Genomic DNA, 25,195 nt, shown 5'->3' with positions numbered 1-25,195 from the left:
AGGGCGGTGAGCAGAGAAGCAGCCTTGCCCTTTTCATCCCAGGCCCGGGGAACCTTCGGGGAAGAGCGCCTAAAACAGCAAACAATAACATGAGTGTCTTGCAGCAGATGTCAACGGTACACAGGGCCAGCCTATGCCGTTAAGCAGGCATGCGGGAAACTCCCACGCCCATGGTACCGACCTTGTCTGCAGGAAAGCCAAAAGCCAAACGGTTCATCACAGCCGTTGAGTCGAGGGGAGCGTCGATAACAACCGGGCTGTGTTGATTAAGAAGCACTAAGTGGCAAGTTTGAACCAAGTTTGAGGAACTATGTAAAGAACTGTAAAAAGTGTTAAGGGGAGGGAAAATCGGCACAACGTGGGTGCTAATTCGAGACACTCTGGTCGATCCCCATCTGTACCACAGGTACCAGAAGGCCGCAGGAGAGTCACTGAAGGAGGTCAAAGTGGTCATACATGAGGTCGAGCAAAATCCCAGTACAATCGAAAGACTTTATTCTACAATCTGATAAAGGAAAGAAAGGCAAGTGAATCCTGCAGTGAGAAGAAACCAGGGAAACTAATCCCAAGAGGGGGGGGAAGCCTAAGGTCCCAAGAAACTGTGTTTGAAACTGTGATAATGTTTACAATATAAGGGGGTGTAGCCCTCTTTTTTGATGAGGGGGGGCCTAAGTCATGAGGGGCTATGGCAATTATGAGAAAGAACAGGGACTTTGGCTACCCCACCTTGTTGACACTGGCCGCGAAAGGATCCAGCACACTTTGAACAGATCACTTCCAGTGGTCTGTACATTAGAGAACACCCACACATTTACAATTTTTATTCATGTGATAAAAAAAAATAGCATAACATAGCTATTATCCAAGACCTTTTGCTTGCCCGTGATTACCGGGGGGTTGTACACTGTTTAAGGGATTTCAAATAAATCTCATACATTGATTTTTGCATTTCATTTTTTGCAGTGTGAGTTAGTACATATTGGTGACTTAGAATGTGGTCAGGTTGACCTCACATCTGTCTAGTCGACACTAAATGGTGTTTCTGGCACAGAGTTGGTAGCTGGTGTTCTGGTGCCGTCTTCAGGACAATTGTAGTGTATTAAGGTAATCGGTAATAAGGTAACTTGTAAGTTACGGGTTGTTCCCTGTAATGTAGTGACCCCCGGGTAGCTCTCTTCTGTGACCTTGTTTCCCATGCCGGCAATAGAAGCTGGACATCATTTAATCTGGTTACACATCTCCAGGGTATATTTGAAGTAGGCATCCAAGTCTCATGTGACCTCTGGGTGCACTAAGCAAAAATATCTCCCTTTTCAGACACAGATATGTGCCTTTCCACATTTTAGGGTGCCTAAAAATCAAAACGTCCGGAATCTGCCTGAAAACCTACTCCAGTATTACACTGTGCATGTTAATAAATAAGGGGCACCATATATTTAGGGGAGGCACTTATTTTCACCTTGCTGTTTTGACTTAAGAGGAGAATTTGTTTGAACTGTTCTTCTTGACAAAGATCTAGCGGCAGGATTAAAAAGCCTTTATTTGGAAAACACTTTCTCAAGCCATAGGTCTTCATTTCCAAACGGGGCTTATTTCTCTGCAATCCCCCTGATTCTTACTTACTTGGCATAGTGGGGTACATCTTTGCAAGGCAAATCAAAGCTCAGGAAACCACTTGCCTCTCTCTGATATGCCTCTTTTCCCCTTCTCTCTCCGCCATTAGGACATAAGGTTTCAGGGTGCTCCTTCATGAAGTATTGTGGACGCATTCTCCTTTAAGAAGAAAGATGTTACAATTGCTTGTTTCAGTAAGAGAAAGGATTTATTCTGATTTTCATTTTCTATTTAATGTATAGTTGGGCTGATATGAACTTAATACTGCAGAAGGTCAACAGTTTAACTCCCCAATTTGGTAGTTCGTACATTGTTTCGCGTTTGCAGATGAGATGGTCTTGGTCAACGTAACGTCTATCGAAAGGCTTGCAAAAAAGTCTCAATGCCTTATCTGTGTATGTGGTGAACAAAGGGCTACATCTAAACTACGACGAGACAAAATGAAGAAAGGAATGGTATTGGGAAATTAGGGTCAAAATCTTTAGAAATGGAGTATAGTGTTACCTGGGTTTTGACATCCCCAGCGGCTAGAAACATTACTTAGATTATTGGTAATATAACAAAATGTGCAATATGATGACAGGAGTACGATCTTTTGATCTACCAGACTGTGCTTTTCCTTCCTCCTGATTGTCAGTCTAGAGGCAAGTTAGTCCAAATGATGTGATATGGTTTGGACATATAGTAGATGTTTGGTAAGCATGTCTCCAAAGATTGGATGGGAAAATCCAAAACTGTGTCCTGATCTAGGAGTTGGGATGACCCTTGCTGCTCTCATTGGTAATGTGTAGGAAGGTTTGTATATGGCTAAAAATCAAGAAGGCAGACACAAATTCCTTACTAGGCCTTCTGAAATCAAGCCTCGTTGGCTGGCATGTGCAAAGTATCATGCAAGCATCAATAAAGGATGGCAGACCTTCTTAAAATTCAGTACAAGGTAGATTGGTCCCTTCTATCGGGGGAATACTTTAGAAGGAATTAAAAGGAAAATGTATTTACTGGACTGGTATTCCAATTTCTGAAAGGAAGGAAAAAAAGGAAGACTTATCAATGCACAAGATTTTTCTGTATATCAGTCTACCCAAAGTTATATTTGCAGATTTCTGAATCGTGACAAAAGGTTGTTCATGTGCTTTAAGTTCAGCGAATTGGAAGCAAGGAAGATTTGGATGCCAGAAACAAAATACGAGGAGAGGGTCTGCAGCTTGTGCAGAGAGTTGTGGTGCATAGAATCTCTAAGAAATCGATTTACTAGCTGTAACTCTACATAAGGACATGGGCAAAGATTGCGTGGTGGCATTGTGTGGGTTCTGAAAACCCACTCTACAGATTTTATATATGAATGGTTATGCGCATTTTAGTAGTATAGCTTGAAGGTTTTCTACTGCTGTTAAATTATTAGTGATATTAAGTAAAGGTTTGTTGTAAACCAATCCTAATTCATAATAAAAATTGCAACTTTAAACATTTGGTAAAAAAAAGTAATTGTGAAAGTGGATAGAATCTAATTTGGCAAGGGAAATTGTGACGTTTGGGAGGTGGAGCAAGGCCTGTGTGAGACTGAGCACACACAAAATTGTTCCCAGGCTGCCACCCCTCAATCTAATCATATTAATTTGTCAATTTCATGATGCTCATTACTCAGAAGTTCAACGAAATAGATAAGATCTACTTGGGGGAATACCAGCTCCAGCCTTGGTAGCTTTGGTAGAGATTTATTGAATATCTTTTTAAATAGCCCAAATTGCAAACAAATGTTTTAGCACTTTCAACTTAACACATATACAAAACTCAATATACAAACCAACATTGTTGCATTTAAACAACCGACATGATTGATATGTTTTACTGTATTCATGTTTACATACGTATAACGCAATTGGCACTATGTCAAATTAAATCCATAAACAATTTTTTTAAACAAAGCCCTGAACTGTCCACCATTCTATAAAAAACACCCGTTGAAAGAATTGATCAACATTGAAATGTTGACTATATTTTCAGGATCTGGGGTTCCTGTTCTGCTACCTCTACTTTTCCTCAGAACAGGATGAGACAGAATTAATAATATAGGCCACGAGGGATAACGGCAAGTTTCTGCCTTAACCCAGTACAATGATGAAACCTTGAATCAAAATAAATATTAATTCAGTCATTAAGTCAGTGTCCATGTAAATAAGGACGCCATCTAATTGAAGTGTACCTAAAAATGTAATTTGGATTATTGAATCTAACATTCTTTGTTCAATACATCTCTACAAAAGCTACTCGGACTGAAGCTAGTAGCTACGAAGATAGGATTTTCTGGTGTGAAATGCTTAATAATGAGTAGTATTAAATACAAAAATGTATGTGATTAGATGCAAGAGGTCCCTCTGGGAGCAATCGTTTGTGCTTAGTATACTTCCTTGCTTCCAGCTGGGAGTAAATGAGTAGACTCTGTGGGAGGCCATGCCTAGCGCCGCCTTCACATTAACGTAGTAGGCTTTTTGACTGACAACCGATTGTCTCTGGCCACATCCTTGTGGGTTGCATTCGGTCATGCTTGTTGGGTATGGCCTTCTTTGGTGACGAGGTGCAGGCGTAATGAAGGACCACGATTAGTGACTTTTATTTTTCTAATTATATCAGAAATCTGTTCAGGCATCACTGCTGAGAAGACGCTTGGGAATAAGAGCAGCTTTTGAGGTCCTTTGTTGTCACAGGGATGTACCCGGACAAATCAACAAGGAGGTTACGGGACAAGCCAGTGATCAAATGTAAGTGCTCCAACTTTTTTACTCCTTCATTGTTCATTCATTTCCTCCTAAATCATTGGGTGCTTCTGCATTTCTATTCTGGTAAAACAATTCATTTGGCACACTTTTAAGTCTTCTTTCTTACTGATTGTTTCACGCATCATTTTCCCCTTGCTACCTTGTTCATTAGGCACTCCTTAATTAGTCTTCCATTTCCTCTGCCACAAATAATTAGCACTCTATTTCTACCTTCTCTTATGAATGGGCGCTACTTCCCTTTTTGCTTTTGGCTCATAGTTGTCACAAGTCACAAATAAGGCAAACTAATGGCATGTCAGTTAAGCGAGCAAACAAGATGCAGAGTTGGCCATATCGGTGGCGATAGCGATGGCAATTTTTATGGATTACTCCCTGCTACTAACGATCCACATGCAGACCACACCCTTATGTCAGTTAGCTGCTGTCCGAGGTGCAGCTGATTGACACCAGAAGAAAGCAGCATTACTTTTTTTTTTTTGCAATTCAAAGTTTTATTTTCAAATAAACAAAAATATAACAACAATTGAATAGATGATATCGACAAGACTTCAAAGCATCTGGTACATATTAACAAGCACAATAACATATCAGATCAAATCAGTACCAAGGTCATTTAAAAAAGATGAGAAATAAAGGAGCAAAGATTAAAGAACCTAAACATAATTATACCCTCAAGCATTGTTATTGGTCAATAAAGCATCATATAATGAGTCAGAGAGTGAACCATGTTGGTATTATAGCTCACAGGCCAGAGACCTTATAGTCCAAATAATTAGGCATACATCACCCATATACCTCAAGGAAACTTCCCCAAATGTCCCAAGATTTCTCAACGTCTCCTGAATCTTTGTAAATGGCCTTCTCATAAGTGGAAACAGTGAGTAGTTCTTCCACCCACTCATCAATGTTAAAGGAGCTGCTTGACTTCCACATTCTCAGTATCATCCTCTTGGCGATCATACACGCAACCAAGTTTTCTTTCCAAAGGTTCACTCATCCAACTGAGATATGTCACCTAAAATCAGAAGGGAGCCAGATAGAGGGATTGTACAGTTCAAAACCAGTCCTAATCTTTCACATACATATTCCCAAAATGTTTTTGTTTTCAGGCAAAACCAAAAAAGTGACTGAGGGAGCCACTTGCACCTTTGCACTTCCAGCAGAGATCATCCGCCAAGAGTTGCCTCTGAAATAACTTAGCTGGTGTCCAGTAGGCTCTAAAGAGAATTTTTGTTTGTGATGCCCTAAGGCTCCAGTCCAAACTCATCAAGCGAATGTTCTCGCAGCAGCGTTGCCAACATCTTTGATCAATGTCCTCTCCTAGCTCTTCTGTCCAGACAATTGGCAATCTTGGATCCCCTTTTCTGCATGCCTTCAAGAATCCATATAATGTGGCAGCTGGGCGGAAAGCACTTGAACATGTCTGCAGTGCCAACCAGGCGACATTTTGAGTTGTCAGTTGAGGTATTTCAAGACAACTTGACACAATAGTTCTCAATGTCCTTTATTCGGCGAATGTACAATCCGCCATGTTATGAGATTGGCAAAGTTGTGTGTATGAGATCCAATTCCCCCCTTCTATAAGATCATGGATGTACTTTATGCCCACCCGGAACCATTCCGGCCCAAAAAAACTTTTTCCCTGACATTTCTCGAGGCCTAGACAGTGTTTGCGAATAAGGACCGATGCTCAGCGTGGGTGCGGTCACATGGTGTTGCGAATGTTCGCTAATGGGACTGCTATCCCTAGGACACCTATAGCACGGGATGCTAAAGTCAACCATTGTGGCTTTAATAAAAACTTTGTGCAACACATTGGACGGAAGACATCATACTATCTGTTATTGAAGTTATCATTAAAGCTCACCGCAGATAAGTCTTTTTTCTATGTCTTTTAGAGTCGAACTAGGTTTCATTGCCAATGTCACTCCTTAATTGAATTTCCTCCATGATTATTTCTTTTTCATTCGATAATTGGCGCTCTCTCGATTCTCAGTGTTGCACTTTATTGTATTGCTCTTTTTCAACCAATGAGCATTCTTTCAGCCTTCTCTCACTGTTTGGCACTCCATTTGTCTAGCATTTGGCTGCGTCAGCCATTTGCTTCTCTTCTCTATTGATTCAGCACTCCTTTATTTTTCTGTCTTTCAAGATCATCGGATGCTTTCCATTTCTCCATCTTGTCTGATAATATGCCCCTCTTTTCTTTCATCTAAAATTATTGAAAACCTGCTGTTATTGCCCTTTTTTGATTTGATTGTACACCTGCTGTCAATGTTATACCCTACTAACTTGAATAGAGAGCTTCCATCAGCAGCACCCTCATATGTATACATCTGCTGTGTATTATACTGCACTTGAGAGCAACCTTTTGTAAATATGGCTTTTTTTATTGGCCCAAATGACCATCTCAACAACACATCTCTCCCAGTTTGGGCACAATTTATCTCTGACGCACTCCTGATCTAGCTTTCCAAAACACTATGATTGTCTCACTATATGCACGCTCTGTCCACCACACACTGATTGACTTTAAGTAGGAGAATGCCCCTAGAGGCACAGGCGTTGAGGCAACTGTCGTTACACGTAATGTTGGTGAACCCAAAGTTGAGCACTCGCCTGGTGTATTGTCACTCGGGTCTTAATCCACCAATGCTTTTTTCTTCATCATTAACTGTAGACACTAAACGTACTGTATTTTATTTTCAATGGTTTTTTTTTCTTCATATTTTTGTTTACGTCAGTTTACGGGGCCATTCTCTATAATGTCATATAAAGTAGTATTTCACTTTTTTTGTACTTTACAATTTATTTTCCCACAATTTATTTTATGGTGCATTCAACTGAACCAACCAGAACCGGATATAGTGAATGCATACCTTTCCGTTTTTTAACCCACAGTACGTCTAAGCATCTGCTTCGTATCACGGATGGCTTTAAGAACACCCCTACTCCAAAAGATGGTTCAAGGGTCTTTATTTTATAAGGGCCAGTATTTTGACTGTAGATGACTGAAATGTGGCACGCTAAAGGCCGTCCCTCTCATCACCAATCTGTTTCCTACCTCCCTAATCCAGGCATCCCTCCACCCCAGGTTGCCTTGTAGACATTTGTAACACCTACTGTCTCCAACTCTGTCTGCAATTATGACCTAAAGGCCTTAGCCTTTTTTATATTCCTCACTATGGGGTTCTTGTAGGGGGTAACTCATCCTAGCGACTCCCCTGGTTGGCATTTCAATAGGGTCTCTTTGGTCTGGTTCATTCCAACTGCCCTGTTCTTTTAATGCTGTGCTTTTACACTCCCTTGCGTTCCACTCCCTGATCTTTCTTCTCTTTTCACTCTCCTATCCCTCTTCCTTCGTGCTGTTTCTCTCCTCCTTTTCCTCCCTCCTTTTTACTTCCTCTCGCTCACTCTGTCCCTCCGATGACCACACCATCTCCTTGCTTCTCCACTGTTAACTGCTGTTTACTTTCTCCTCTGTGCTCTCCTCTTGCCCCCTCTTCTACTCCCTCCTCCCTTCTCCCCTCTCTCCTCTGTGCTCTGATCTCCTTTACTCTGTCCTCCGATCTGATCTCTCCACTCCCACCTCTTATTCACCTCTTTCACTCCCCTTTCCCTCACTTATTCTCCTAATTTACACCCAGCACCACTCGCATGGTCCAACAACCATTCACTCAAGCACAGTCTCACTATACAATCGGGTAACACTCTCTCAAAATCAACCCTGCACCTTTAACAGTCTCCAATATAATCTTCTCAGTGCGCCACTCACTGTCCTTCCTCCGTCTGTTCTCGGAGTCTGGCTCCACTCCACCGGATCTCACTCGAACACCTCTTACTCCTTCTGTCTCTCTCAGGGTTTTTAGACCCCTGACTGCCTGTGTTCTTTTTTTTGCCTCCCCTTCCATACTTTCGCATGTTCACCTGCTTCTTTGAGCCAATCTGGTCTTACTATTTTCCACAGGGTTGTGCAATGGCAGCTGGAAACTTTAAAGCCCCCAATTATCCCAGCGTCTTCTCCATGCGTAGTGCTTAATTCTGTCTCTCCAGTGCAGATTTCAATGGCTGTGCCCTGGTTGCCGTGATGCAGAAAGTCTTTAATGCTGATGTAGTTCACTGGACCATTGCTGGCATTTCCAATTTGTTTGCTAAGCTTACTGTTTCACTCTGCAAAGCGCAAAATACAATTCAGACCAGAATATGGTACGGCAGACATTGGTGATCAACAGTGGTACCTTCCACATGTAAAAAGGCCCATATAGAGGAGTCTGACACAGGTGCCCTTCTAACTCCTCACCCCACCTCTAGGGCAGGACCACCTTTGGTGAAAACCCTTCTAGGCCTCCTGCCCCAAGTTGAGAGGGATCCCTGCTCCCCCTGACAGGTCAAGCCCTTGACCCCGCCACATTCATGTACTGTGTGGCTTAAAGTTCTTTCTTGCGTTGGGTATTTAGAAACCGGTCATTTCAATTGCATTGATAGGCCTTATGGATAAGGCACATGCTTGGGGGAATTCTCAAACGTCTGGAGCTAGGCGATTGCAGTTCAGTTCTCCTGGTTCCTGCTTAAACATTTTGAAAACAGATTTTGTATTAAAGACATTTTCAGTCAGATATAAACATGACACTTGGTTCCTGTGCATGCATTTTATAGTAATCTGGTGCAGCTGAGTTGGGCAGGGCATTGGTAGTTTGGGTGAACTGGTTGAGGCCCAAGTTTCTGTTCTCCTATTCTGAAGTGTGTCCTGTAAGGAAAGCATGGTATCAACATTAAGACAGACACAAGTGACCACAGTTCAAGGGTGTTTATTGAATATCAATTGGGTTTGCAAAACGCCTATCTAATCCTAAATCTAAAGATGGGAGAAAGCTACAACCATCAAATAATAAACGCAGTACTAGTAGAGTCTGTCAAAATAATAGGGCCTATTCTTATAAACATATTGCCAAACCTTACCTCTAAATACAAATAGTGTGGGAAACAATGTTATGCAAAAGAAAAGTGTTCAAGAAATGATATGTCGGGACATCTGAGCCATTAGCTCCCCTTGCCCACGTTTTCAGCACGGGACAAGGCGGCACACTCACGGTTAGCACATTCTTTGATTTCAGCATCAGGGCCTTCCATGTCAAAGTCTCTTTGCCATTTAAAGTCTCTTATTTCAGAGGGCCTGATGCGACAAACATTAAAGTTAATTCCGTTTTAGGATTTCACATGTACACAATTTCTCAGGTGATTCACCTCGGGTCCCCCTCCACCGGGCTCAGACCCACCTTAACACAAAACCTTCTATGTCTCCCTCTGCCGGGCTCAGACCAATTTGTCTACTTTCCACACTTTTTTTATTTTATCATAATCGAAGACTTTCGACTGTGCGTAGGATTTTGCTCGACCCATTGCAGGACCACTTCGATTTACAATTCTTTGCAGACCCATAACTCTTTCAACTTTCACTTCTGTCACTTCTCGGCTGAATACCTTACAGAGACCTTCGATTGAGCACCCACTCATTGCCCCACCACTCTGTCAAAGGTATTGTATCTTGGTTTTAAAGTACAATCAATCATCAGCAGTTCAACTTTACTTGCATCTTTTATCACACGCTTTTAACAATGTTCGTTCCAGTGCTTGCAACCTTGGTTTCAACACTGACTGGTCTTGTATTAGTCTCCTCAGCTCACCTGATGTGTTAATTTCACTGACACTGCTTTGTTCTTGGAGCCAAGGATGGTACCATGGCGGCTGGTGATGCTCCCTGCCTTGGTTATCGATGCGGTAGGGCCCCTGGTATCTCCAACACACAATGTAGGATTCTTCAGCCTGGTTTCCTGGTCTTACTCTTTCTAATCTAGAGAACTCAGGAAAGTAACGGTTCTTTGTTGAAAAGGTCAAGGGAACTTCCCTCCTTGCGATTCCCCTTCTGTTTTGCTGTCTTTCATCTCTCATTCAGCTGCCGCCTCGAAACTGCTGTTTCCTCGTGCACTTTGCCTCCCTCATAGTGTGCTCTCGTGCTCTGCCTTTTATCCATGTGGGGAAGCTTCATGGGAGTCAGGTGTGTGTGATGGTTAGTAATTGCCTGACCATTGTATTGGGACACGCCAGCTACACTGCTTGGGTGTTAGTCGGTTTTCTCCCATAGTGGGCTGTCCGTGTGAAAGTGTTCATGTTGTAAGGGGGGGTTGGAGCTCCTAGGTATCCTAGTAGGAGGGGGTAAAGGTGTTAAAGGGAGGGGATACTGCGTCTCACTATCCAGTGTCCCACTCCCCAAAGAACAATGTATTCCATATATTTCTCAGTTTTGCTGTAAAACAAAGTTTTGGGCACAGCTACATAGAATCTGGGACAAATAGTGTCCTTACTCCTCGTAGGTTGCCCTTGTCTCAGACTCCTTTCCCCCACACATAACCCTGGGTCTTTTCTAAAGAGCATGGTAAGTGTCTGACATGGTCTCCTGCCTAAATCTGGAGACGTGCAGGAAGGTGACTCAGGGGTCCAGGTGCTATCCCGAGCGGGTGAATGTTTGGTCAGGGATTAGTATGGGGAAGATTTCTTGGTCACCATCATGCCTCTGTCCCCAGACTTGGCAGGGAACCGTCCTATGGCCTTAACAGGGTAAACCAGCCACAAGAACTTGGACACCAACCAATCCCCTTGCAAGTGCCTGGCAGATAAAATGGACAAATCCTCCCATCCCTTAATAAAAGCCAAAAGCACATACAAGCCATACTTCGTTATAACCTAATGTCTGGCTTTTCCTTTAAGGGAAAGGGTTCCTTGGGATTGCCAAGATAGTGCATACATAGTTGCTGTTACTGGCTTAACCAGCATATCATTGTGACTGTACTCTGAGGTGTGCAGAAACCATGCCCATTCCTGCAGAGTTCAGTCGGTAACCCTCCGGAGACCGCAAGCCCAACTCTTCAAGCGGCGTTGCAATGCTCAGGGTCCCTGGCTACAAAGACCCTCACTAACCAATATGCACACTAGCCACTCATACGCTACATGTAACCACCCTGAGGTAATGGCGGGCTTAACCTGGATCTTCCCAAACCATGTTGCATTTGCTGGAGCCCTAACACCACCGGCTTGATACGGGCAGCGATGGGGAAAGTTGAAGAGTCCTATCTGAGATCCAGAATGGCCAACAGGCCAGTTATAGGCTTTGTCTTAACCGCCCCTGAACACAAATCAACGCCATATGTTCACCAAGGGCCTAAAGCAACCGCTACACAATCATGCATCACAGATGCAGACCCTCAAATGAAAGCCCGCCCGTAGGACGAAAACAAGTGTAAAAGCAAAGCTGGCAAGTCTAGGGTTGTTTGAGCTGTTTATGGTTGTCGGTTGGAGGACTTTGGAGTGCCTTGCAAAGGCTGTGGAGCAGTAGGTTGGGGTGGGGGGCGGATATGGAGCCAGAAATTAGTAGTGAGGTGTTGAAGAAGTGAAGGTGCTCTTAACTTCGTGGAGGGAGTGCGGGGGTTAGAGGTTCTAGAGCGACGTTTACTACTCGGAGGAGGAGAGGAAGAACTGGAGGCGGTATTAACATTAGGAAGAGGTGTGAAAAGGCTTGAGAACTGAAGTGTTATTTGGAGGAGGTGGAGGAAGTTATGGAGGAGCTGTGTGTCATAGGGGATGGTGGGAAGAGGGAAGCAAAAGTAATAACCCCAGTTAGGGGGGCTGACAACACAGAGGAGGCCAGGATAGTTTGAGGAGGTGGTGAGCAATCCAGCAAGAGCAGGAAGTATCTAGAGGATGGGCCTAGGCACGACCAGACAGTGGGAGGAGGAACAAGATGGGTTACAATCTGTTCAAAGAGGAAAGGAGGTTGGGTCTAGAGTGGTGGTTGGGGACTCCTGCCTCCAACTTGACCATAGGTCTACAGTTCTCTAGGTGAAGCAATATATCCGGGGGAGCAGCAAGAAGAAGACCCAGCTCTGGAAATTTGGAATTAATGAACTGTGGGTACAGCAACCAGGAAAGTCTACATTACGTTAGTTTACAAAGACTGTCACTTCCTGGGAAAAGAGGAGTTGGCCATAAGAGTCAAAGACTTCATTTGGAGATTCCCAAATACTTTCTCATTTGCTCATCTTGAATGTGTTGTACCTACATTACTTGTGTAAACCTCAAAATGAAACCTTCCCGGGCCCAGTTGTTGTATGTCCCACGAGTCCTTCATGACATGAGATACAGTATAAACCTACTATTTAAAAATCATTTCAATATTGCTTTATGGGCTGACCATTTTTAAGCTAGATTTGAATATGGGACTTATTGGTTATATAAATCAAAGTATTCTTTGACAAGTCACATTAAAACACAGAAATTAGCTTCATACAGATTTTTTTTAAACTTTATTTTAACAAATTATCACAGCGAGGCGTTGTTACATTTATTATCATTTCTCCATTCATGGTCTTGCAACAGCTATAGCTTCCTAACCTAATGGGTTGTATACAAATTGTTTGTTTTACAGCTGTTCAAGTTACAATTGACCTTTTCACAATTGACCGAATTGTGAAGGTCAATTGTAACATATATGGAGGGGGAAACCCCCACAACCCCCCACCCAACGCTAAACCCCTCCAAAACCCATATATATATATATATTATATATATATATATATATATATATATATATATATAATATATATATATATATTTCTGAGGCTTGTGGAATCTGCTTAGATCACATGCTGTGCATAGGCCGACATCTAGTGGAAGCTGCAGAGTATTAGTTTGTTTTTCGAAACTCGAAAATGGGCGTCGACACAGGGCGTGCCAGTAATACTATCCCTTGTGTGACGTCCACTGTACCCAAGATCCCTCACGCGTCTAGGATCCTCAGATTGTTTTTTTCCACCATACTGGTCGGAAGCATTTTGCGGAGTCCCCTGGCCTTAGCCATACTTTTGATTAAATTTAAAATAATAATCTATTGACATCCTTCCCCACCCCAACGTCGAACTTCGACACTCGACGCCGGCTGGAGAAGAAATCGACCGTCGGCTGCTGCATGACGGATTTTGGCCTCGGAAGGCCGCTGGCCTCGGCCCGGGCCTTGGAAGGCCTCTGGCCTCGGCCCTGCAAGTAGGGAGAGTGGGGGGTGGTACATACTCTACACTCTTGGTATATAGGTACACCTTATACATTTCCTACACTTAACAACCCGCTGCCTCAAGGTGCGTATGGAGGGTACCCCTTTTCAATTCTGCCCCAAGTGCAATCGCAAATACCCTTGGGTCGACAGGCACGCCACGTGCAATCTCTGCTTGCCGAGGGACCACCCCGAAGCGAACTGCAGAGCGTGTGGCCGGTTTAAACCTAAGACACTTAAGGACCGTTCGACGAAGCGTTGGGCCCACCACGCCAGGCAGGCGGCCATGGCAGCGGAGGGCGCCTTCAGCGACGGCAGCGACGCCGTACTTTCGGACGGCGAGGGCATTACGGCGTCGAAAGACAGCCGAGCGCAGGTCCCTGACCTCGGAAGGTCGTCCGGCAGGGCGGCTATGGGGAAGACCCCCGGCGACACAAGCGCTTCACATACTACACATACTACACACACTAAACACACTAAGTCCAACCGAGACTCGACGACGTCGAGTTCTCGGAAAGAGGCACAAACAGAACGGTCCGATTCGGTGTCCTCTGGGCGCTCTCGATCAAGATCGCCGCATGACTCCAGGCAATCATCCACTCTTGCCAAGAGTGCCTCGCTCCCTAGGCTAACAGAAGTTCGATCGTCGGAGGACGAAGACGACTTCCACCCCCAGGCCGCGCTCCAGGAGTCGGAGCCCGCAGTTAAAGCCAGCGAAGCCCCACGCTCGAAGGACAGGGACACCACCCCCGATCCTCGACGCCTGGCGTCAAAAACCTCCGGAGCCACTAAAGGACAGGGAAAATATTTTTCCACGCACGGGGAGGGGGGAAAACAGCAGAAGAAACAACCTTTGCACTCTTCCACACCTGTGAAACACACCACTCCCCCTAAACAGACAGACAAAACCAGGTCTGCTGATATGTCTAAAACCAGCAAAGCTACTCAAGATAAATCCCATAGACTTGCTGAGAGAGTCATTCCCAGTTCCAAAAAATGGTCCAGTGAAGACATAGATAGGGTCATGTCAAGAATGTCTTCTTTGGCTGATTTTTATGATAAAAATCCAGAACATTTCCTCTCGTATGATCCACAAGGGGCGACACCCTCAGGCTCTACTGATCCTATCCCCCACGAGTAAAAAGCCCTGGTTTGAAACTCCGATGAGGTCAGAACCCTTCGAGGTACAACCATACGCAAGACCATACTCACTGTCTCAAGGAGATGCTTCCTTTGGTGAGGACCAAGAATTTGGTATGGTAGAAGAGCTTACCGGGACGGGCTACTATGGGGATGATGAGGACCAGGAAGAAGAGGAGGAGGACCCGGAAACATACAGAGTAGATTCCCCGGTAGAGAAGGAAGCCCCGGTTACCGACTCCCTGGTCGATAACCAACCCCTCCTAAACGAGGTTCTCGCACGCGCAGCAGAACATTTCCACATTGACACCCACGGTGTCCAGGAGGAAAGGGTCTTCGCAGAAGAGTTAGTGGGAGAAAGGAGGCCTGTTGCCCAGACCATCCCTATCCTTCAGTCCATTCAGCAGAGAATAGATCCGTCCCTGGTGAACCCGAACCTCACCAGAGCAGTCAATCCCAGGGTTGAAAAACTTTTCAAGGCGGCCCAGTCTGACCCTCTCTATATAAGAGGACATCTGAAGCCAGACTCCCTAGTTGTCACCAACACTCGCAAGAGGGCTGGAACACCCTTGTCATCGTCCGAAGCTCCTCCCGACAAGGAGAGCAAAAAACTATACGGTTTCGGCAGGAAAGTAGCCTCAACGTCCGCCTATCAAGCAAGGATTGCAAACTCCACCACCCTGTTGGCCAGCTACAACTGCCATCAGTGGGAAGAAGTCGCGGCACTCATAGCCTCTGCTCCTGAACCTTTAAAGGGCCAGTTAGCTCGGATTTCCGCAGAGGGTAGAGCCATGTCTGGTTGCATTTTGAAAGCAACCTTCGACGCCGCGGACAACGCAGGCAGATTGATAGCGGAAGGCACTGTTATCAAAAGACATGCGTGGTTACGGCAGTCTGGTTTTAAGGCAGAAACCCAGGCATCATTATTGGACAAACCGGTGGAAACCGATCTGTTGTTTGGTAAGGCGGTCGAAGACTCACTGAAGAATGCCAAGGACGAATACGAAACACTCAAGTCCCTTGGCCAGTTAACCAATAAACCCCCTAACCAGAGAGGGAATAGTAATTTTCGTCGCCCACGCGGCCAAAATTCCCAGAGAGGATCTACCTATTCCCAGGCGCAGGGTACACAGTGGAACAACAACAACCAACAGTCTACCCAGGGTTACGGCAGGGGTAATAGGAGAGGTCGTGGTAAAGGCAGAGGCAGCCCCAACAAGGGAGGCGGCACGCCTCCACCAAAGCAGTGACGCTCAGTTCAGGGTCCCTTCTCACGCAACCCCAGTAGGGGGACGCATTTCCAACTTCACCCAGGCGTGGGAAGGGATCACATCAGGCAGATGGGTGCTGTCAACAGTAGCCACAGGATATTGTATAGAACTACTGCAGCGTCCTCGGAACCATCCTCCACGACAAAGAGTACATTCTTTAGAAATTCAGAAGATTCTCCTCGAGGAGATCGCCATTCTGCTAGAAAAGGACGCGATAGAACGCGTCCCAGGACACCAGGTAAACAAGGGTATTTATTCAACTTACTTCCTTGTGCCAAAGAAAGATTTGACAATGCGCCCAGTATTGGACTTACGGCCTGCCAACAAGTATGTCAAGCCCCAAAAATTTCGTATGACCACGCTACAAGAGGTAATCCCCCTCCTAAAAAAAGGGGATTACATGGCAACCTTGGATATGAAAGATGCTTATTTTCATATTTCCATGTTCCCAGCGCACAAAGTATTTGCGCTTCAAGGTGGATAGTCGACACTACCAATTCAAGGTACTGCCCTTCGGGATAGCTTCAGCACCAAGGGTATTCACCAAGGTACTGGCGGTGGTGGCTGCACACCTACGCAGGGAGGCAATCCCAGTGTACCCTTATCTGGACGACTGGCTCATAACGGGGGAAACCCCAGGAATTTGCAGGACAAACATTCAAAGGACTATCGACCTCCTTCACGAGTTAGGCTTCTCAATCAACGAGAAAAAGTCAAGCCTGGTGCCAAGCACCTCAAAACAATTCCTAGGAGCAATCCTAGATACCCAAGAGGGGTTGACCTTTCCTTCAGAAGAAAGAATTCGGAATATACTACTGCAAATTCCGCATTATCAGTCCGGTCAACAAATAACGGTACGCAAAGCAATGCATCTACTGGGCATGATGGCGTCATATATTTACCTGGTCCCCCACGCGCGCCTGCGCATGCGTCCCATGCAGGAATGGTTGGCGAAACAGTGGTCTCAGGCAAGTGGTCAGTGGGACGATCTAGTGGTCGTTTCACCAACACTGGTACAAAGCCTTCACTGGTGGACAAGAGAGAATCTCGCACAGGGGAAGCCCTTTTACGATCCCGAGGTACAGGCAATAGTTACTACAGATGCATGCCTGACGGGGAGCTCACCATCTCCACCACACAGCTCAGGGTATCTGGTCTCACTCAGTGGCCAAGAACCACATCAATCTGCTAGGGCTTCTGGCAGTATTCAGAGCGCTTCAGGCGTTCGAGCCCCACCTACTAAACCTGTCACTGCAAATCCGGACGGACAGCACAACAGCCATGTTCTACCTGAACAAGCAAGGAGGGACTCGCTCGACAAATCTTTCCAAGCTTGCCCAGAAAATCTGGATATGGGCACTCAGACGGAACATCTTCCTGTCATCACAACATGTTCCAGGGGAGCTCAATTCCCTAGCGGATGCTCTGAGCAGAGACTCCCTCCCAGAGGAACACGAATGGGTTCTACACAGAGAGGTCGTAGAAGATATCTTCTCTCAGTGGGGTTTCCCCACTATAGACTTATTCGCCACAAGCGAAAACAGACAATGCCCAGGATTTGCATCCAGGTTTCCCCAACCAGACTCCCAGGGGAACGCCCTGTTGATGAACTGGTCAGGGATGTTTGCGTACGCTTTTCCACCAACTCCTCTCATCAGGAAATTGGTGAACAAGATGAACAGAGAGTCGATGACGCTCGTCCTAGTTGCTCCCATGTGGGCAAGACAACCGTGGTTCCCACACCTACGCAGGATGGCGGTGTTGCGAGCCCATCAAACTTCCAGCCTGGTACAACCTACTGTCCCAGCACCAAGGTCAAACAGTGCACCAACAACCCAACTCAATGAACCTGGCAGCATGGCTCCTGAGGTCATAGAGTTTGGACATCTCAAATTGCCACAGAGGTGGATGGACATCCTAAAGGAATCTAGGAAACCAAACACAAGGCACTGTTACTTTGACAAGTGGAAGAGGTTTGTTATCTGGTGCCAGAGTAGATCAATCAACCCGGTTGATTGCACTCCTTCCACTATTGTTACATACATGCTCCACCTGCTGGATGCAAGATTGGTTTTTAACTCACTGAAAGTACACTTGGCAGCCCTGTCGGCTTACATCACTTCCCATAACAAGGTTTCGTGGTGGAAAGTACCAGTAGTTAAAGCCTTCATGGAAGGAGTAAAGAGACTTCACCCTCCTATTTCAAACCCACCACCAGGGTGGGACCTTAATGTGGTGCTAGCCAAGCTCATGGGCCCCCCTTTCGAACCCATGCATAAAAGCAGTCTCAAACACCTGACTTATAAAACGGCCTTCTTAGTAGCTATTACTTCTATAAGAAGGGTCAGTGAAATTCAGGCTCTGTCAGTGCAGGATACCTTCTTTACTGTCCATAAAGACAAACTGGTTTTACGCACACACCCTAGGTTCTCACCTAAATTTATATCTAAATTCCATGTAAACCAGTCCATCGAGCTTCCAGCTTTCTTCCAGGACCCGCAAAACTCGGCTGAGGTGAAACTACACACCCTAGATGTGCGTAGGGCGGTCCTCTACTATGTAAATAAGACCAGACCGCTAAGAAAAACAGATCAACTGTTTGTCTCCGTAGCTACAGGCAGAGAGGGGGATCGCGTCTCTAAAGGTGCCATCTCGAAGTGGATTATTAACTGTATCCAGCTGTGTTACTCACTCTCTGAAAGAACTCTGCCTTTCACGCCAAGAGCCCACACTACTAGAGGCATTGGGGCCACTCTGGCTTTCATTGCAAATGTACCCCTTGACACCATTTGCAAAGCAGCTACTTGGAGCTCTATTCACACTTTTACTCAGCATTACTGCATTGACACCCATTCCAAGGCAGATACACAAGTGGGACAAGCGGTTCTAAGACACTTATTTGCTCATGACCCTTCTCACATCCCACCTCCTTCAGGTACTGCTCGCTAATCTATGCACAGCATGTGATCTAAGCAGATTCCACAAGCCTCAGAAGGGATACATTACTCACCGTAATCGTATTTCTGATGCTTGTATCTGCTTAGATTCACATGCGACCCACCCTTCCTCCCCTCTGAGAGAAGGCGCATGATTGCTTGTAGTCTTACCTTTCTGTCTATCTGCTTGGGTTATCTGTACTCGCGCTACTCCTCATGCTACCTCATGTCAGAAAAAATAAAATCTGAGGATCCTAGACGCGTGAGGGATCTTGGGTACAGTGGACGTCACACTAGGGATAGTATTACTGGCACGCCCTGTGTCGACGCCCATTTTCGAGTTTCGAAAAACAAACTGTAATACTCCGCAGCTTCCACTAGATGTCGGCCTATGCACAGCATGTGAATCTAAGCAGATACAAGCATCAGAAATACGATTACGGTGAGTAATGTATCATATATATATATATATATATATATGTCAATTGTGACCCTTTAAATTCGGTTAATTGTTCATTCGAACAATTGTAAACAAACAATTTGGGTAATACCATGTAATGTCCCCTTTCCAATTGTCTCCAATATCTTCCCTCTCTCCTTTCTGTCTCATTTCTACCTCTATTTCCTCTGGGTTTCTTAGTAATGTGCCACTCCACAATGTAAATTCTAATAAATTCTCACATTATGCTCACTAGCCTCTCTGAACAGAAACTCAAGGGGCTTTCTCTCTGATGGGTAAAACAGTGATTTTGTTAATGGATTCCAGGCTATATCATGTGTTCACCTCCCTCCTCCCTGTTTCTGTCTCTGTGCCAAGCTATAGTTTCAGCCAGTGCCCATTTCTTGAGAGCCTGTACCCATTTATCTTCGGGCCCCCCTTATCCTTCCATGCTATTGCATTTCTGTGATTTGCCAATTCGAATGACGTCAACACATTTTAATTCATGTTTGTGTTTATTTGCATGCTCTGGATATTTGCCTAATCAACCTACTTATGGTGAGTAAGGGTAGCTTGTTACTTTCAGTTTGGCTAGCTTATTATACACAGCTTCCTCAGAACATTTGGACTATAGGACAGTCCCAGATTGAAATTACTTAAAAGGTCAGAGGATCTAGTACAGACTGTTTTTCAGGACCAAATGCAAAGATGTTTGTGTGAGCTCTTGCCCCACAAGGTGTACCAATTTCATTTGTATTTTGGAATGGCACTTTCATCACCAAGAGGTTTTGAGGTAATTGGAAAGGTATTACAAACACATCTTTCCTTCTCAATGAATTCCACCTCCCTTGCAGCTGGGCAGCTGATGGTAGTTTTTCTTTTTAATTGCTGCTCTCCTAAAGCTGCCTTGCCCTGTACGCTATCACCCATTCACATCAGATTGACTGCTGAGAGCTGCAGTTTTTGGGGTCATCACTCTACATGCTACATTTCAGCCCATGAACACTGCACTGTCTTACCTAGGTAGTGTGAACAGACACCCTCAATATATTTCTCACAGCAGAACATATGAGAGTACTTCCAACATAAGTAAAAGGCATGAGGGAAGTTCTTCTGATGTGACTGTAATCCTTGCTCAGCTGTAAACGAAGGGAGATCTTTCCAGGGGCACCATTACTGCTGGTTCAAGTCTGAAGAAAGAACTTGCCGACAAATTATTTTACCTGAACCAATATGAGACCAAATAGTTCTACAACAAGAAGCCGATCCATGCAATGCAAAAATGATTTCCTTCACTGATGGGTTATCTTTGCAATGTGAGGTGTCTACCAAGTAATAGAAGCCACCTCAGGTGAATTAATGTGTACCCAAAGGCTTTCATGATGTGTGCAGTTGCAAGAATACCCATGCTATCACACTGGTTAAACCTTTTTTTAAGTTTCTTTTTTTACTGAATATATTCACCTCAGTAATACATTCTAACACAAGATTACATTGTATTGAAAAAGCACCCCTTGGCATGAAAGATACGGGGGTTTCATTGTGCTGTTTGGATATTGATTAGACATGCATGAAATGTACCCAGAAATGTACAGTGTCGCTAGTGGGGTTTCTGTTTAAGGACTGCACTAATATTTTTGTCAACATGGGCCACAAGATTGAGGTGTCTTCTCAATATGAGCCTCTTGTCAGAAACTGGACATTTGGACCAAGAAGTACGCAAAGACCAGAGGATCAAAGTTAAAACATTTTATTAGGGACTGTGTACAGGGCAGGGCCAACTGAAATATAAACGGGATCTTTCCCAATGAAAATAATCTAACTGTCTCTTCTTCGTCCAGCGTCTCTTGCAATGGTTTTCCAGTGTCAGGATAGGAGTTGAATATTTCAAGCTGCCGACACTGCTTCAAAGTCTCCAAGGAGTTACTTCACTTCCTCCATCTATTGCAAATCCGCCTAGTTTCAGGCGGCCGGGGACCTGCACCCCAAGACTTAAACCAGTCCTCAATGGATGGATCTTTGTGGGTGATTTAGGGATCTTGTTGGGGTCAGCAAGTAGAGAGGCACAACTCTGTACTAACATTCTTACTTGCTTTGATTCTTTCCACCACCTCTCTGTACTGTCAATAGGCTCCCTGATCCCCGCTGGACCCGCCCACATGCCTAGTAAACCTACCTGGGGCCTGTTGTGGCCCTCTGGAACCTCCTACTTCTTAATAAATCGTTGGTCTCTGGCTTCTTGCCTCTCTTTTCAGTATTGTACTAAGCACGTGACCCGTTTTCTTAATGGTTCTATTTTTCCTCTTCCAAAATTCATCAACCCTTAAATCATCTTCAATCGAATCACCTGAAGTTGCATCACTCCGTTTCCTCACTTTTGTCTACGCCCTCCTCCTGCTGATTTCTCAATGTCTCCTTACTACTACTTTGGCCTTTTGTCAGTGCCTCCCACTCCACTAAAGGTATTACCTTCTCTCGCCCACCTTCTAATATTTCATCCTTCAACTCCACTTCAAGTTTTATTTCCTTCTTTTGTAGTGTTCCTATTTCCCTCTTTAACTCCACGCCTCAGTTGTTTTCCCCCTTTCTGTCCTCAGTTTCTACTACTGATTTCCAACCCTCGCCTGGGTTTACTTCTTCCCTGTTTTCCTCTGTTACCAATATTGACTAGGAATCAACTCCAAATTTTCCTTCCACCCTCACCCAAGTTCATGACGGTTACTGCATTTCTTCAATGAGCCGCCTCTGTCTGTTCCTGGCTCTTTTGTGGTCTCCGACCTCGGCTCTTGCTGCTCCCTCATGGCTGTTTGCTCAGTCGCTCCTGGCATCCCATCCTGACTCCTCCCCATCTCCACGATATGATGCATTAGACTGGTATATGTCCTCCTCTTCTGATCTGTTCCTCCTCCTGCTCTGCAGCATCCTGAAGTGCGAGGAGTTCCTTGTTATGTGGCGCTGATCCCCTTCAGCGGTTATCATGGTCCCTTTTCATATGTGTTATTATTAGAGGATCCTCATTGAAGCTGGCTGTGTGCTTGTGTGTTTGTGGTTGCTTAACCACTACCATGTCCCCTACATCCAGAAGGGACTCCTTTGCTCCTCGCTTGATGTCAGCATTTTGTTTCATCTTGCACAACCCCATCCTGGGCCCTCATGGTGTCATCTTGATATTTCTGTGCGGCCCCCGGGAGGTGTGTTATCCGTGTATGTATGATTCACACAAACATCACCTCCGCAGGGCATTTCCGCTTGGTGCTGTGTGGCGTGTTTCTGCAGTCCCTCAAGAGCTGATAAAGCACTTGTTTATATGGCTGCCATGTGAGATGGGCTATTTGCAAAGCTCTTTTAAGGTTTGACATAAATCTCTCAATTGTCCTATTTGCACGGGCCACAATGGAGTGACCTTCCTGTGTCTGAAACCCATGTATTTTGCGAAAGCCCTGAAGTCCTGATCTGTAAATGGGGTCCGTTGGCCGATGACTGGGATACCATATGCAGCGAATAGTCTGTCCAGCGCTGGTATGACATGAGGGGCTGTCACTATCTGTGCTTCCCAGAATCGTGAATATTTATCCATAGCTGCTACCATGTATTTCCCCCTTCTATAGACCCAAAGAATTCGATGGCAACCTCCTCCCACACTCTTTCCAGAAAGTATGTCATTTGTAAAGGCTCAGGGTGTTTTGCTGGCGTGATGAGGCAACATGTGGGACAGTCGGTGAGTAGTTCCTCCACCTGGGCATCTAACCTTGGAAACAATATTTTCTGCCACAACATACTCTTGGTTGACACAATGCCTCTGTGCCCCTCATGTACCAGTTCCAGCACCCGTCATCGTAGGGCCGTAGGTATGACCAGCTCTTTTCCCTTGAGCAGTAATTCCTCGTCAGATACCGCAAATTCCTCCCTGACCAACAGACAGCTGCCAACATCCTGCTGCACCTCTGCCGATTCTGGTCTTCCTTTTTCTTTGGCCCTGTTCCATTTGCCAACGCGAATCCCTTCCTTCCCAGTCTGGATGGCAGTGTCTTTTTCTGACTCTTGTACAATTTTCAGTGGATCAAGCCCATGGGAACTGCTTGCTGCACTAAGTATCTGATGTACCTCTCAGCCACCAATGGTACAGGTGTATCTGCTCCCTTGGGTGTTGGGGATAAGAAATAGGCCGAATTTTCTTCTTTCCCCGGTCTGTGAATGATGTCAAAGGCATCCTGTAGCTGGTGGCCCCATTGTGCTATGCATGGTGCATTCTTTGCCTGATGATTTCCGTAGAGAAATATTAGGGCTTAGTTGTCGGTTATTATTGTAAATGGTTTTCCATACAGGAACAAATGAACCAGGGACCAGTGAAACGGCGCGTTTCTTGGTAAGTGCCCTCAGGGGTTCACTAATGGTGGCGAATTCATTAATTCATTTTGCGCGATAGTTTGCAAGCCCCAGGAAGGACCTGAGTTCCGATACATTAGTTGGAGTCCTATTTAATGCAGCCATTTTTTCCAGGGTCCGGTGTCATCCCTTTCTCTGAAAATGTGTCAGAAGAATCGTAGAGCTCCTTTTCTGAACTCACTTGTCCATGTTGAGGGTGAGGTTCTCAGCCTCTAGTGCCTTGCATACCCTAGACAGCGTGTCCTCATGCTTTTGCACACTGGTGCCAAAGGTTAAAATATTGTTGCTACCGTTAATGCAATTCAGGATGTGTTTTAGCACATTGTGTATTTTGGCTTGCAATATTTCCACTGCTGAAGACGCACCAAAGCTTAGCCTCTATAAAGACAAAGGTGCTTCACGAATGAAGTGATATAGCGACATTCAGGGCTCCGTACCAACTGGTGGTGACCTTTTTGTAGAGGTCATGTTTTGAGAATACTTTGGTCCTGTTAAGCAAATGTATCAGATTGTTGATGCGAGGGACTTGATGTCGTTCTCGTTATATTGCTTAGTTCGGCCTCCTGCTGTCCATACACAATCTTATGGCCTCTGATCCTTTCTTTGGCACTGGCAGAATGGGGGTTATCCATGGTGTGGGTCCTGCAGCTGGTTCTATTATATCTTGTTCCAATAACTTATGCTCATCTCTGGGGATTCATATATAGTGTTGGGCCACTGGTGGGACACTTTCGTCAATCTGTAGTCAGATTTGTCTGTTTTTTAGCTTCCCTATGGCCTTGAACAACATCTGGAACAGTTGATGTATATTATCCACTGTGTCTATTATTAGGCAAGAGTTAGTGCAGTCCAACTGGTGTGGGACTACACAAGACTTATATGTTGGCATTAGGTAACGCACATTTTAATATAGGCCTGTACTTTGCAAGTTGGTTGTGTGACTGAGCAGCCAGGCTCATCTTAAGATGGGTAATGTGAGCTGTAGAGCGGTGCAATGAAACCAGTAAATACAAGTATCCAATTAAACACTTAGACTGACGGTAAACCTCATAAGGCCTGCGGGCATCTTGATTTATGGCCCCCTAGGCCAGAGAGTTCAAAAATAAAGTGCACCCTTTTCCAGTCATTTCCTATGTAAAACGAAACGCAGCAATACAGAAATGAGAGGCCGACACACCATCATCCTTGTTTATTCAAGAGAACAAATTCACCAAACCAAGTGAAATAATTATATATAGCCATTGCTTAATTTGTACTGTGAAAAATAAATAAGGGCCTTACATTTTGGACAAAAAGTGAATGGCGAAAAGTTGCAGACATGACTTAAGAATATTTCCAACTTCTAAAACCGCAGTGGCTTTTTCTTAAACATGTTTAAAATCTTCTAAAGCCCACAGTATTTACGTTTAATGGGGACAGCATCTGAAATTCAACATAGTGTTTTTTCTTCAGCTGATAGTATTTGATTTTTGATATTGTAGTAATGATACTACATCACAGTTGATATGGAAAAGGGTTTGGGCATAAGTGAA

General features: G+C 44.9%; 1 protein-coding gene across 4 annotated transcripts in view; it reads left to right on the top strand.

Moving 5' to 3' along the window:
* TPCN2 (two pore segment channel 2) overlaps nucleotides 1-25,195 on the top strand; it is a 675,604-nt gene that overhangs the window by 360,149 nt on the left and 290,260 nt on the right. For all 4 annotated transcript variants that reach the window (XM_069623451.1, XM_069623453.1, XM_069623452.1 and 1 more), the window contains exon 11: nucleotides 4,246-4,373. In XM_069623451.1, coding sequence (XP_069479552.1) covers nucleotides 4,246-4,373 — 128 coding nt within the window. The remainder of the gene's footprint in view (nucleotides 1-4,245; nucleotides 4,374-25,195) is intronic.

This window comes from Ambystoma mexicanum, chromosome 11 (genome assembly GCF_040938575.1).
Source record: "Ambystoma mexicanum isolate Mex_15411 chromosome 11, UKY_AmexF1_1, whole genome shotgun sequence".
NCBI lineage: Eukaryota > Metazoa > Chordata > Amphibia > Caudata > Ambystomatidae > Ambystoma > Ambystoma mexicanum.
This window is presented reverse-complemented; position numbering and strand designations above follow the sequence as displayed.